The sequence below is a fragment of the Jaculus jaculus genome, chromosome 19 (assembly GCF_020740685.1).
Source record: "Jaculus jaculus isolate mJacJac1 chromosome 19, mJacJac1.mat.Y.cur, whole genome shotgun sequence".
Taxonomy (NCBI): Eukaryota; Metazoa; Chordata; class Mammalia; order Rodentia; family Dipodidae; genus Jaculus; species Jaculus jaculus.
Genome location: NC_059120.1, coordinates 52,602,000 through 52,615,776, shown reverse-complemented (window position 1 = coordinate 52,615,776; position 13,777 = coordinate 52,602,000). Strand labels below are relative to the sequence as shown.

At 46.8% G+C, this 13,777-nt stretch overlaps 1 protein-coding gene across 1 annotated transcript in view; it reads left to right on the top strand.

Annotated features, from left to right (window-relative positions):
- The first annotated feature begins 8,451 nt into the window (after positions 1 to 8,451).
- The window catches only part of Fmo5 (flavin containing dimethylaniline monoxygenase 5), a 37,459-nt gene continuing 32,133 nt past the window's right edge, over positions 8,452 to 13,777 (top strand). Inside the window, exons 1-2 of the mRNA XM_045138213.1 lie at positions 8,452 to 8,689; positions 9,402 to 9,589. Of these exons, the coding sequence (XP_044994148.1) occupies positions 9,455 to 9,589 (135 nt within the window). The 5' untranslated portion in view covers positions 8,452 to 8,689; positions 9,402 to 9,454. The remainder of the gene's footprint in view (positions 8,690 to 9,401; positions 9,590 to 13,777) is intronic.

Genomic DNA, 13,777 nt, shown 5'->3' with positions numbered 1-13,777 from the left:
TGTGTCTGGGTTTGACTGCAGTGGCTAGAGGCCCTAGCACACCAATTCTCTACTTCTGTCTCTCTCCTAATAAAAACACAATGTTGGGGATAGAGAGATGACTTAGCAAGTAAGGTGCTTGCCTGCAAAGGACCCAGGTTTGATTCCCCAGTATGCTTGTAAGCCAGATGCTCAAGGTAATGCATGCATCTGGAGTTCTTTTGTGATGGCTAGAGGCCCTGGTGTGCCCATTCTCTCTCTCTCTCTCTCTCACTCTCAAATAAATAAATGAAATGATTTTTTTAAAATGTTAATGAAAAGCCGGGCATGGTGGCGCACACCTTTAATCCCAGCACTCAGGAGGCAGAGATAGGAGGACTGCCGTGAGTTCGAGGCCAACCTGAGACTCCATAGTGAATTCCAGGTCAGCCTGGGCTAGAGTGAGACCCTACCTCGAAAAACAAAAACAAAAACAAAAACAAACAAACAAACAATACACACACACGCGCACACACAGACACACACACACACACACACACACACACACACATATATGTTAATGGGCTGAAACTTGCTTCTCTGGGCTGCCCGTCCAAAGTTACAGGAGAGAAAAACTGCACTAGGCTGACCACCCAGATGGTGGCCCCCAAGGAAACATATTTTACCTGCCCTAAAGCTATCCATCGCTTATTATCCAGGAGGGAACTGTAAGCTGGTATTCCTAGCCCCCGACTTGGATGTGTTCCGGGAGATAATGTCCTTCGATACCTCCAACCTGGGGGAGGGGGGCGGGATGGAAGAGTCCTGGTGCTCATGCCCCTTTTGTCAGGATTTGCCCTGGCAGAGGCAGCAGCCATCAGTGCCACCACAATAGTGCCTCCAACAAATCAGCACAGTCGACTTTCCAGCCGGATTCAAAAGGACCTGACCCTGGTCCAACAGAACATAGCCACCCTCCAGACCCCAATAGACTGGTTGGCAATGGTGGTCCAGAACCAGAGAAGACTAGATTTAATTACTGCCGAGAGAGAGGAGTACGTATGTGTTCCTGGGTGAGGAAGGCTGCTTTTTTTTTTTTTTTTGTGCCAATCCATAGGGGTTAATAAGAGAAAATGCTAGGCAATTGTCAGAAAGAATGAAGACTGGGAACAAAAAGGAAGGTACACAACGGGAACTGGTTTGGATGACGTGGGGAGCTTGGCTTATGCCCTAGCAGGACCCCTAACCATGATCTCATTGGGCCCTGCATTCTTATTTTTGTAAAGATTTTATTTTTATTTAATTATTAGAGACAGAGAGGGAAAGAGAGAAAGAGAGAGAATGGGCATGCCAGGGCCGCTAGCCACTGCAAACGAACTCCAGGCGCACGCGCCACCATGTGCATCTGGCTTACGTGGGACCTGGAGAATTGAACTGTGGTCCTTAGGCTTCTCAGGCATATGCCTTAGCCACTAAGCCATCTCTCCAGCCCTCTTTTTAAAATATATATATATTTGAGAGAGGGAAAGAGGCAGAATGAGAGAGAGAGAGAGAGAGAGAGAGGGAGGGAGAGAGAATGAGCGCACCAGGGCTTCCAGCCACTGCAAACAAACTCCAGATGCATGCACCTCCTTGTACATCTGGCTTACATGGGTTCTGGGGAATCGAACCAAGGTCCTTTGGCTTTGCAAGCACGTGCCTTAACCACTAACCCATCTCTCCAGTCCTTTTTTCTTTGGAGTGGGGGCTACATTCTTAACCTTTTATCTAGGTTTACCAAAACTCAGACGCAGTAAAACTGTGGGTGCTATGCCAAGAATACCAATGAGTTCCCCCAAGATAAGGGGAATGACATCAGGTATTATGTAAGTAAAGATGGGGGAATGTGGTGGAATGATGGAAAATTACAAAGTTGCTAGGAAAGAAGGCCTGAGGCTGCTATAGCAACCCCCTTCCTACCCAAGGGACATGGGACCCTCTAGTCCTGCTTGCTAAAGATAAGAACTGTACATTCTCAGTTTTGGAAGCTATCCCTGGTACATCCCCTCCCTATCTCCTTGTGTGAATTGCAGCGGCTAGCCATCATGTATCTGCTTCTGTAACGCCCACTTGCTTGCTTGGATCCACTTATCGCTGAAACTATGCACTGGAAGGACACGCAGCACTTCAGGCCAGGGACTTACAGGAGATCTCCTGGCTCTGGACTGTGCATGAATAATAATAATAATAATAATAATAATAATAATAATAATAACCTTTTCTCTGCCCAATTTGGTGTCAGATCAATTTTTGGCGGAGCGCTTCCACAACAGAATTATTTTTCTTCATTGTTTCTTTTTGCTTGCTTTTGTGTAACGCGGTGTGTGTGGTGCGATGAACGCAATTATCTAGGGGGACATATGGGGGCTCACCAGATTGGAGTACATGCCTACAGAGGACACATTGGCCTATGGGGAGGAGGCAAGACAGAGGGCTCCACTGTGGTGGTCACCAGAGCTGAACTTGGGCATCCAGGGTGTGTATGTGTGTTTTGTATCTCTTGCCCATGTGATAGATATCAATGTTTGTTTGTTTGTTTTTTTCCCTAGCCCTGGTCATTTTCTGGTCTCTGCTCCACTTAGTGGGAATGGTGTTACAGGTGTGTGTGACCATGCTCAACTGTTTCTGTGGGGTCTGAAGACCTGTACTTACACACTAAGCCATTGCTCTATCCCCCAGCAGAATTTTGGTTGCGCTACATTGGCATTGCCAGCTGATGTTAGGAGACTGAAACCACTGGTCATCCTTAGCACCCTGACCCTCTGTCTGGGACACAATACTTACTCCTCACATTCTGTCCTTCAGGCTTTGTTCTTTTATTCACACAGTTCTTGAATATTTCTTTCGGGTTTATCCTTAGGAATTGTTTCGTCTTACCCTCTATAGGTAATGAGCTTCCACATTCTGTTACTTCTCAGGGTCAGTACATAGGACAGCAACAGATTCATGTATGTGATTTTATGTTCTGCCTCTTTTTAAAAATATTATGTTTATATTTATTTATTTTGATTTTTTGAGATAGGGTCTTGCTCTAGTCCAGGCTGACCTGGAATTCACTTTGTAGTGTCAGGCTGGCCTCAAACTCACTGTAATCCTCCAGCCTCTGCTTCCTAAGTGCTGGGATTAAAGGCGTGTGCCTCCATACCCAGCTTAAAAAAGAAATATTATATTTATTTGTATGCATAGAGAGACAGAGAAAATGGTGTGCCAGGGCTGACAGCCACTGCAAACAAACTCCAGATGCATATATCACTTTGTGCATCTGGCTTTATGTGAATACTGGGGAATTGAACCTGGGTCGCCAAGCTTTGCAGACAAGCGCCTTAACTGATGAGCCATCTCTGAAGCCCTATATTCTGCCTCTGCATTGAACTTGATTTTTAAACATTAATACTTATTCACCTCTGTGTGTGTGTGTGTGTCTCTCTCTCTCAAATAAATAAAAAAATGTTAATGAACTCCAAATGGAACAAGGACCTTAATGTAAGACCTAAAACTCTGAACCAGCTAGAGGAAAAGTACATTTCAATGCACAGACATAAGGACTTTCTGAAGACTGCATTTACCCAGGATATAAGGTTAAAAAATCAGCAATCATGAATTCATGAATCTTGAAAACTTCTGTACAGCATAGGAGACCATCAACTGAGTAAAGAGGCAGCCCACTTATTGGGAGGGAATCTTTGACAGCTATACACCTGACAAACAGAAAATTAATATCTAGAATAAACAAAGAGTTAAAAAAAAAACTAGGGGGTTGGGCTGGAGAGATGGCTTAGCAGTTAAGTGCTTGCCTGTGAAGCCTAAGGACCCCGGTTCGAGGCTCGGTTCCCCAGGTCCCACGTTAGCCAGATGCACAAGGGGGCGCACGCGTCTGGAGTTCGTTAGCAGAGGCTGGAAGCCCTGGCGCGCCCATTCTCTCTCTCCCCCTCTATCTGTCTTTCTCTCTGTGTCTGTCATTCTCAAACAAATAAATTAAAAAAAAATTAAAAAAAAAAACTAGGGGCTAGAGAGATGGCTTAATGGTTAAGGTACTGCATACAAAACCAAAGGACCCAGGTTTGATTCTCCGGGACACATATAAAACCAGATGCACAAGGGGCACACACATCTGGGGTTTGTTTGCAGCTGCTGAGTTCCTGATGTGACCATTCTCTCTCTTTCGCAAATAAATAAGTAAATATATTTTTAAAAAACTAAATACCAAGCTGGGTGTGGTGGTGCACACCTTTAATCCCAGCATTGGGAGGCAGCAGTATAAGGATTGCCGTGAGTTCGAGGCCACCCTGAGACTACATAGTGAATTCCAGGTCAGCCTGAGCTAGATTGAGACCCTACCTCGAAAAAAAAAAAGAGAGAGAGAGAGAGAGAGAGAGAGAAAGAAAGAAAGAAAAAATGAACAACCCAATCAAAATGTGGGCTACAGAACCAGAGAGTGATCAAAAGAAGAAATACAAATGGTTAATAAATGTTTTAAAGTAATAGTCTGGTTTCTCTTCAGATCGCATAAATCTTTTGCCTTTTTAAAGTGTTCAACCTCTTTAGCCATCAGGAAAATATAAATTGAAATTGCTTTGAGATTCCAACTCACCAGAGTCAGAATGTCAATCATAAAAAAAAAAAAAAAGCTGGAGAGATAGCTTAGCGGTTAAGCACTTGCCTGGAAGCCTAAGGACCCCAGTTCTAGGCTCGATTCCCCAGGACCCACATTAGCCAGATGCACAAGGAGGCACACCTGGAGTTTGTTTGCAGTGGCTGGAGGCCCTGGCGCGTCCATTCTCTCTCTCTCGCTCTCTCTCTCTGCCTCTTTCTCTCTCCGTCGCTCTCAAATAAATAAATAAAAATGAACAAAATAATTTAAAAATAAATAAATAAAATTTTAAAAATGCCAGGGCTGGAGAAATGGCTTAGTGGTTAAGGCACTTGCCTGCAAAGCCAAAGGATCCAGGTTCGATTCCCCAGGACCCACTTAAGTCCAATGCACAAGGGGGCCCCTGCATCTGGAGTTTGTTTGCAGTGGCTGGAGGCCCTGGCACACCCATTCTCTCCTCTCTGTCTCTCTCTAGGCTCTCTCTCTCTCTTCAAATAAATAAAGAAAAATGAAATATTTTTTAAAATGCCAGTGAGGATGTTGTGAGAAGCGAACTATTACTCACTGTGGATAAGAGAGTAAACAGGCACCACTACTATGGAAATCATTGTGGGAGTTCCTCAAAACATCAAAAATAAAGTTACCCTGTGACCCGTCTGTACCGCTCCGGAGCACATACTCTGAGGACTCTGTAGCCTGCTACACAGATACTTAACACCCACGACCATTGCTGCTCTATTTGCAATAGCTAGGAAATGGAACCAGCCTAATGGCATCGGCTGAATAATGGATAATGTGAATGTGGTGCATGTACACAATGGATTTTTTTTTTTTTTTTGAGGTAGGGTTTCACTGTAACCCAGGCTGACCTGAAATTCACTATGTAGTCTCAGGGTGGTCTCAAATCTACGGTAATCCTCCTACCTCTGCCTCCCCCAGTGCTGGGATTGAAGGGGTGCACCACCATGCCCAGCCACAGTGGAATTTTATTCAGCTGTAAAAAATGAAATTTTCAGGAAAATGGATGGAGCTGGTATTTTATTATTTTTATTTATTTATTTGACAGAGAAAGAAGGAGAGAGAAAGAGAGGGAGAGAATAGGTATGCCAGGGCCTCCAGCCACTGCAAACGAACTCCAGACAAGTGCGCCCCCTTGTGCATCTGGCTAACATGGGTCCTGGGGAATTGAACCTGGGTCTTTTAGTTTTGTAGGCAAGAGCTTTACTGGCTAAGCCAACCCTCCAGCCCGGAGATGGAAATTTTTATATTGAATGAGATAACCGGGCCCAGAAAAACAAGTGCTAATATATTTCATATATACACACATATATGTATATACATATTTGAATAAATGGAAGTTCACAGATGGATAATGCTATCCCTAGTGGTTATCAAACAATAATATCAGTGCCAGACATAGGATAACTCCCTGTGAGTTGCTCATCAGGAAGGCCTCCGAAACCCCGAAACAATACAGTCTATGACTGTGGCTCTTGGCTATCCACCAGAACTGAAAGGTGAGTACATAGTGCTGATGGCATTCCACAAGTTGGTTGCAGAACATAAAGAAATCAATTGGCGGGCTGGAGAGATGGCTTAGTGGTTAAACACTTGCCTGTGAAGCCTAAGGACCCTGGTTCGAGGCCCGATTCCCCAGGACCCACATTAGTCAGATGCACAAGGGGACGCATGCATCTGGAGTTTGGTTGCATTGGCTAGAGGCCCTGGCATGCCCATTCTCTCTCTATCTATCTATCTATCTATCTGCCTCTTTATCTCTGTTGCTCTGAAATAAATAAATAAAAATGAACAAAAAATTTTCAAAAAAAAGAAATCCATTGGCACTGAATCAGTAACCTTCTTCCTGCTGCTGAATTCTCACAGTGCCTTGAGCTGCTGTGCAAGCTGGTGGTAGAGAGGAGTTAGTTATCAATGATGTCTCCTACGGGAGAACCCTGCACCCTTCAATGCTGGTACAGAGTTCTGGATGGGCAAAAGCCATCAGGAAGAATTAAGTAAATCCCGATGAAGTATGGGCTTGTCAATTTTGGTCCACTGATCACGAGCACTGGGTCATATTAACTCATGTAAGATGTTAAGAGTGGGCTTAACTAGAGGTGAGGACTGTGGGAACTCTGTACTACTTTCCTAATCAATTCCATAAATCTAAAACTATTCAAAATTGGACATATACTTGAACGTTTGTTTGTACAAAAGTAATTTTTTTTTTCGCTTTTTCAAGGTTGGGTCTCACTCTGGTCCAGGCTGACCTGGAATTAACTACGTAGTCTCAGGGTTTCCTCGAACTACTGACAATCCTCCTACCTCTGCCTCCCGAGTGCTGGGATTAAAGGCATGCGCCACCACGCCCAGCACAAAAGGAATTTTTAAAAATTTAGATTAATGATTGGAAGAGTCATTTTTGGATCAGGATGTTTGTAAAGGGCACATTCCTAACTTCTGCATTTGCTGCGTGATCTTTGCTGGTTGTTTAGCCTCGCTGCCTCTATTTTCTAACTGCCCAGTGAGGCTGACCACACTAGTCCTTGTCTTCTGAGGTTGTTGGGAGAGTTAACATGGCTTGATTCCATGCAAGGTAAGCCCTCGACAGACAGTACAATACCCCTGGGAAGAGCGCTTTTAGTGTTCAGTCAGGAAGTCTGAACCCAGAGCCAGCTCTGATTTGACCCAAGTCAACCCAGGAAGTGTATGGTCATGACATGGCTTCAGCCACCATCCAGGCTGACTACAAACCCTTACATCCGTCACACTAAAGCTGGGCTAGAGGTTCCCTCATACTGCTCCAGGGTCAGAAATCCTATGCCCAGTGGGTTCTACATATTATTTTTAAATCTTACCACATTTCAGAAGTGGATTTTTTTTTAACTACTCATTTATGACTATAGGAGAGAAAACACATTTTTGCACCACACCCCCTCATTGTGGGCATGTTTGACCAGTCATCCCAATGATCCCCGCCTACGCCTCCTTAGCACTGGGGATATAGGCATGTGGCCAAAATTTGAGAGTGACAGAAAGAGGCAGATAGAGAGAGGGAGAGAGAATGGGCACGCCAGCGCCTCCAGCCACTGCAAACTCGTGCGCCCCCTTGTGCATGAGGCTAACGTGGGTCCTGGGGAATGGAGCCTCGAACCAGGCAAGCGCTTAACCGCTAAGCCATCCCTCCAGCCCCACAGAGGAGTTTTAAATGCTTGCCTTGAAGGGTGGATTCGAAGGATTCCTGTCTGTGAGACGGTGTAGTGGAAAAGAAGAGGAAGCTGGAATGGCGCACTAAGTCACTGTAAGACAGACAGACGTCTTCAGCAGCTGAAGGAACTCCCAAAGACAAAACCGTCTAGGGGGACCCAGAGGGAAGGACAGTTTAGGCTAAAATGCAGCCACACAGAGCTCATGGTTAGGGTGACCCGACTACACGATCCACATGCACGTTGATTCATAGGCATGTTTTGAAACATTGTCTTGAATCCTTCTGTAAACCAGCTGCCCGGCTTGCTCGCTCTCCCCTCCCCTCAGCTGTGAACATTATAAAACGAAAGTAACATCCCAGTTTAACCCCGACGTTCCTTTGGAGAGCGATCCCAACCTCTGTCGTCGCCTCCCCCCACCCCACCCCCCAACCCCGGGGAAATCAACTCCTCCACTTTCACGCATGCTGGCGTTGCAGGGATCTTTTCCGGAAAGTTCCGCAACGGTGGGGAGGGAGAAGCTGGGGAGCACGATGCCCTGCTCCCACAGATCCCAGGTCGGCGTCCCCGTCGCAGGCCTTGAAGTTCGCTTCCGACTTGCCCGAGCGTCGCCTCCTAGATGGGCCTTTGCCACTTTAAGATCCAAGCAGGAAGTTCGTGGTGGAAGAGAAAAGGAAAGTGGACCGGGGTGGTGCGCCCCAGGACCGCTCTCTCTCCAGCCGCTGGCATTACGGGCACAGGCAGCTGTGAAGTTGTGTGTGTGTGTGTGTGTGTGTGTGTGTGTGTGTGTATCCAGGCGTGGTGGCGCACGCTTTTAATCCCAGCACTCGGGAGACAGAGGTAGGAGGATCGCCGTGAGTTCGAGGCCACCCTGAGACGATACAGTGAATTCCAGGTCAGCATGGGCTAGAGCGAGACCCTATCTCGAAACCCCCTCCCCCAAGTATATATATAAATATAAATAAGTTATACACACACACACACACACATACATACACATATATATTCGTTCCCAGGGTGGAATCAATCCACGTTTTCTTCGCGGTTAAGGGGGGAGGATGCTGGGCCGGGCGTTGGCTGCCAGCGGGAGGGACGGCGCAGCCTCACCCGGTGGGCGGCTGCCGAGGCTTGCCCTTGAGTAACTGGGAGGTGCGCCGCGCACCTGCAGAGCGCCAGCGACCGACTCCGGGGCAGGTGGGGCGCGGAGCTGGGAGCCCAGAGCACCGAATCCGGGACGCGGAGCGCAAAGCCCGGAGCGCAGAGCGCCAAGCCCGGATCCGAGTGCGCCAAGCCCGGAGCCGAGAGCGCAGAGCCCCAGCCGAGAGCGCGGCACCGCCGTTACTTTCCACGCACAGCTCCGGGCGCGGGGCGCAGCGATCCTCTCCCTCCCCTCTCCCCTCTCCCCTCTCCATCTTCCCCCCTCCCTCCTTCCCTCCCTCCCCCCCCCCCCTCTCTCTCTCTCTCTCTCTCTCTCTCTCTCTCCCTCTCTCTCTCTCCATCGTCCAGGGGACACCCCACCACCACCACCACCACCGGCTTCCCCCGACGCACCTCTGGTTACATTCCCGTGGATCACTGGCCTCTGCGTGTTTTCTGTCTTTTGTCAGGCTTTAGGACAAGTGACAGGGCCCTCCCGCGGGCGACGCGCTCTGGAGCCGCGATGGCCAAGAAAAGAATCGCCGTGATCGGGGCAGGATCCAGCGGACTTACTTGCATCAAGTGCTGCCTGGAGGAAGGCTTGGAGCCCGTCTGCTTTGAAAGGTCTAATGACATCGGAGGACTCTGGAGGTTCCAGGTAAATCTGGCCCCCTTAAGATACCGAAGACGGTGCCAGTGACCGGACATTCTGGAATTCAACCTGAGCAGCCATCACCTGAGGTTTTTAGGCAAGGAGGTGCCGTGCACAAGTCATTTGTTGCCTTTTTTTTAAATTGTCCATGAAACTGCAGAGACCCGTTTCCATCGCAAGAGGTTTGCTTCTGCCAGGAGAGAGAGAGAGAGACACCTTGTGGAGTAAAAGCTAGAAAAGTGTTTCGTGTGCTGTGAAAGTGAATGTGGTGGAATAGTTAAGTGGGTATGTGGAGAGAGGAGGCATGGGAGGAGGGTCAACCAAAACTAAATATGAAAATGCCTTAGGAAGCTGGGCATGGTGCCGCACGCCTTTAATCCCAGCACTTGGAAGGCAGAGCTCGCCGTGAGTTCGAGGTCACCCTGAGACTACATAGTGAATTCCCGGTCAGCCTAGACTACAGTGAGACCCTACTTCGAGAAACCAAAAAGGAAAAAGAAAAGAAAAGAAAACGCCATAGGAAATTCTGCTATTTTGTTAGCTACCTTAAAAAAATCATATACCTATGTTAGGCTGGAGAGATGGCTTAGCGATTAAGATACATGCCTGTGAAGCCTAAGTACCCAGGTTCAATTCTCCAAGTCCCACAGTAAGCCAGCTGCACATGGGGGCACATGCATCTGGAGTTTGTTTGCAGAGACTAGAAGCCCTGGTGCACCCATTCTCTCTCCCTCGCTCATAAATGAAAATACAATCTTTTTAAAAATTACATACATATAAGCTGAGTGTGGTGGTGGACACATTTAATCCCAACACCTGGGACTCAGAGATAGGAGGATTGCTGTGAGTTCGAGGCCACCCTGAAACTACATAGTGAGTTCCAGGTCAGCCTAGGCTAGAGTGAGACCCTATCTCAAAAATAAATAAATAAATAAATTACATACACATATATAACTTAAAGGAAGGAAACTGTAGAAGATTATCTCAACCTCTGCTACAGCAGGTAATGATCTGGAACTATCTACTTACAGCTCCCACTAAAAACCCCTGTTCAACCTTCAACCTTTTTTTGGTCATTGAAATAAGAAGAACTTTTGATTCACTTTAGGAAATTCTTTGACAACCCTTTGCCCTGTTTGCATTGAATTTTTCCTTTCTTGGAAGTCCAAAGTACTTTGTCCTTGCAAAAGAGGCGAGAGAACACCCAGTGCTGTCTCACACAGCTATTGGTTAATGATGGTTCAAAGTACCATCTACTTAAGTAATCAATCCTTGTGCCATTGTGTTTTATTGCATGCTAAAGAGTGTCATCCATCTTCATTGATGCCCAAATGGGCTTGCACTGGACTTGGTTTCTAAAGTCATGTTCATTTGGAATCAGTGAGCGATATGGAGGTGCCACATTATGTTTCATTTTTTTATAAACATTAACAGTGTTTTCCTAGCACTCCTCAGTTGAATAGAAGTACAGCCCTTCTGTTTATTTTTTTTATTTATTTGAGAGCAACAGACAGAGAGAGAAAGAGGCAGAGAGAGAGAGAGAGACAGAGAATGGGCACTCCAGGGCCTCTAGCCACTGCAAACAAACTCCAGACATGTGCGCCTTCTTGTACATCTGGCTAATGTGGGTCCTGTGGAATCGAGCCTCGAACCCGGGTCCTGAGGCTTCACAGGCAAGCACTTAACCAATAAGCCATCTCTCCAGCCCAGTACAGCCCTTCTGTGTCCTGGCTGTGTTCTGAGGACTGGAGCTGTACAGTGACCTCCTTAGCCTTTATCATAATCAATCCTGGGCATAGGCTAAAAAGCTTGTGAATTTGTGTTTGTTTGTATTTTGTAATCAGAAGAAAATTCTACTTTCCGAAACCAGCCAAAAACTTGTTAAGATGGAGACAGGCATGGAGGTGCACGCCTTTTATTTATTTATTTATTTATTTGAGAGCGACAGACACAGAGAGTGCATCTGGCTAACGTGGGACCTGGGGAACTGAGCCTCGAACCGGGGTCCTTAGGCTTCACAGGCAAGTGCTTAACCGCTAAGCCATCTCTCCAGCCCAGTGCACGCCTTTAATCCCAGCACTTGGGAGGCAGAGGTAGGAGGATCACTGTGAGTTCCAGGCCACCCTGGGACTACAGAGTGAATTCCAGATCAGCCTGAGCTACAGGGAGACCCTACCGTGAAAAACCAACCAAATAAACAAACAAGCAAAGAAATCAAAGCCAGTGTTGGTCATCTAGTAGGAATGTAGCCCCGGGGAGATCATTAAGCTTCTCTGTGCCCAGGGTTGCTTCATCTCTAAGAAGGAACTGTAATGCCTACATTGTAAAATGGGGAACAAGTGACTGTGTAATTGTACCTACCGGTCACTTACCACGGTGCAGGGTGTCCAGTACTACTTGCCGGCTTTTGGTAAGCCTGCATCAGAACCCGTACGTTTGGTGTCTGTACTAAGTATCCTGGCTACGTATGGCTACTGTAAACAGGCATGAAATCAACTCAAGAAAGGAGTTGGGGGCCGGGCGTGGTGGCGCACGCTTTTAATCCCAGCACTCGGGAGGCAGAGGTAGGAGGATTGCCGTGAGTTCGAGGCCACCCTGAGACTCCATAGTGAATTCCAGGTCAGCCTGGGCCAGAGTGAGACCCTACCTAGAAAAAGCAAAAAAAAAAAAAAAAAAAAAAAGAAAGAAAGAAAGAAAGGAGTTGGAAAATCTCCAACATCCTGCCTGGATATCCAGTTTGTGCACTTGGGTCTCCAAAGTGATTCGACTCGTCATTGTTTTTCTGGTTATTTTCTTGACATAATTTTAAGACCTTATGAATGCTTCCTGAGACATTCACAGTGCTTTGGTGTCTGTTAGGGTTAGAGCATGCCTGCCTGCTTGGCTCGACATTCTATTCTAGAGCCACGTGCAATATCTGGCACATATTAGTTTCACAATATGCTTAAGTTTAATAAAAGAATCAGATGGAGCCACGCGTTGTGGGACACGCCTTGAATCCCAGCCCTTGGGAGAATGCATAGTGAATTATTCCAGGTCAGTGAGACCATACCTAAACTCCATCCACCCCCCCCCCCAAAAAAAAAGGCGGCAGTAGATGGTTCTGATGGCTGCTTAAAATACCGTGGAGCTGAAGACTTGCGTTCTCCTATTTGCTACGGCTCCACAGTTGTGAGCCCCGGGGTGTTAGGACGCCTGCAGTTGAACTAGACATGTCACATGCAGGCAGCGTTGCCCTGCAGAATGCTCTCCGTGTGAAATGTGCTTCTCCGTCTCTCCCTCACTTATTCTTTGGAACCTTGCTATCCTTGTCTCAGTTCTCCCAAAAGGCGAGTGCCACCATGCCTGGCTTTGATCACAGATTCTGACAAAGACAATCTTATCTCGGGCACTTTGGAATTTCACCGCTGGGCTGCCAGGAAAAAAAAAAAAAACCTTGTTGCACCTGCCCAACAGGTATCCGCCCAGATGTTGACATTCCTACTTTCCACCTCTGTTCTCTTTCTGTCCCACCTGCCTAGCTGCTATTGCCCTCCTCCTTTAAATAGGTTAATATTTTCTGGCAGTAATTACATAAGTTCTCATTAGGTGTGGTGCTTCACGCCTGTAATACCAGTCCTTGGGAGAATCACCACAAATTCAATGAATACAGTGAAAAATGCAAAATGACAATGGCAACGTCAATAAAAGACAAATTAAAGCCTGGGAAGATGGCTCAGTGGTTAAAGATGCTTGTTTACAAAGCCTGTTGGCTCGGGCTCAATTCCCCATCCACCCATATAAGCTGCACACAGAAAGTGGAACAAAGCCGGGCGTGGTGGCACACGCCTTTAATCCCAGCACTTGGGAGGCAGAGATAGGAGGATCGCCATGAGTTCGAGGCCACCCAGAGACTACATAGTGAATTCCAGGTCAGCCTGGGCCAGAGTGAGACCCTACCTTGAAAAACAAACAAACAAACAAACAAAAAAGTGGAACAAGTGTCTAGTTAATTTGCAACAGCAAGAGGCCCTGGTACATGCACATAAGCAAATGAATAAATATTTTAAATATATTTTAAGGGCTGGAGGGATGGCTTAGCAGTTTAGGTGCTTGCCTGCAGTCTAAGGACTCATGTTCAACTCTCCAGGTCCCACCTAAGCCAGACGCACAGTGACGCAAGTGTGCAATGTCACACATGCACAAAAGGGCACA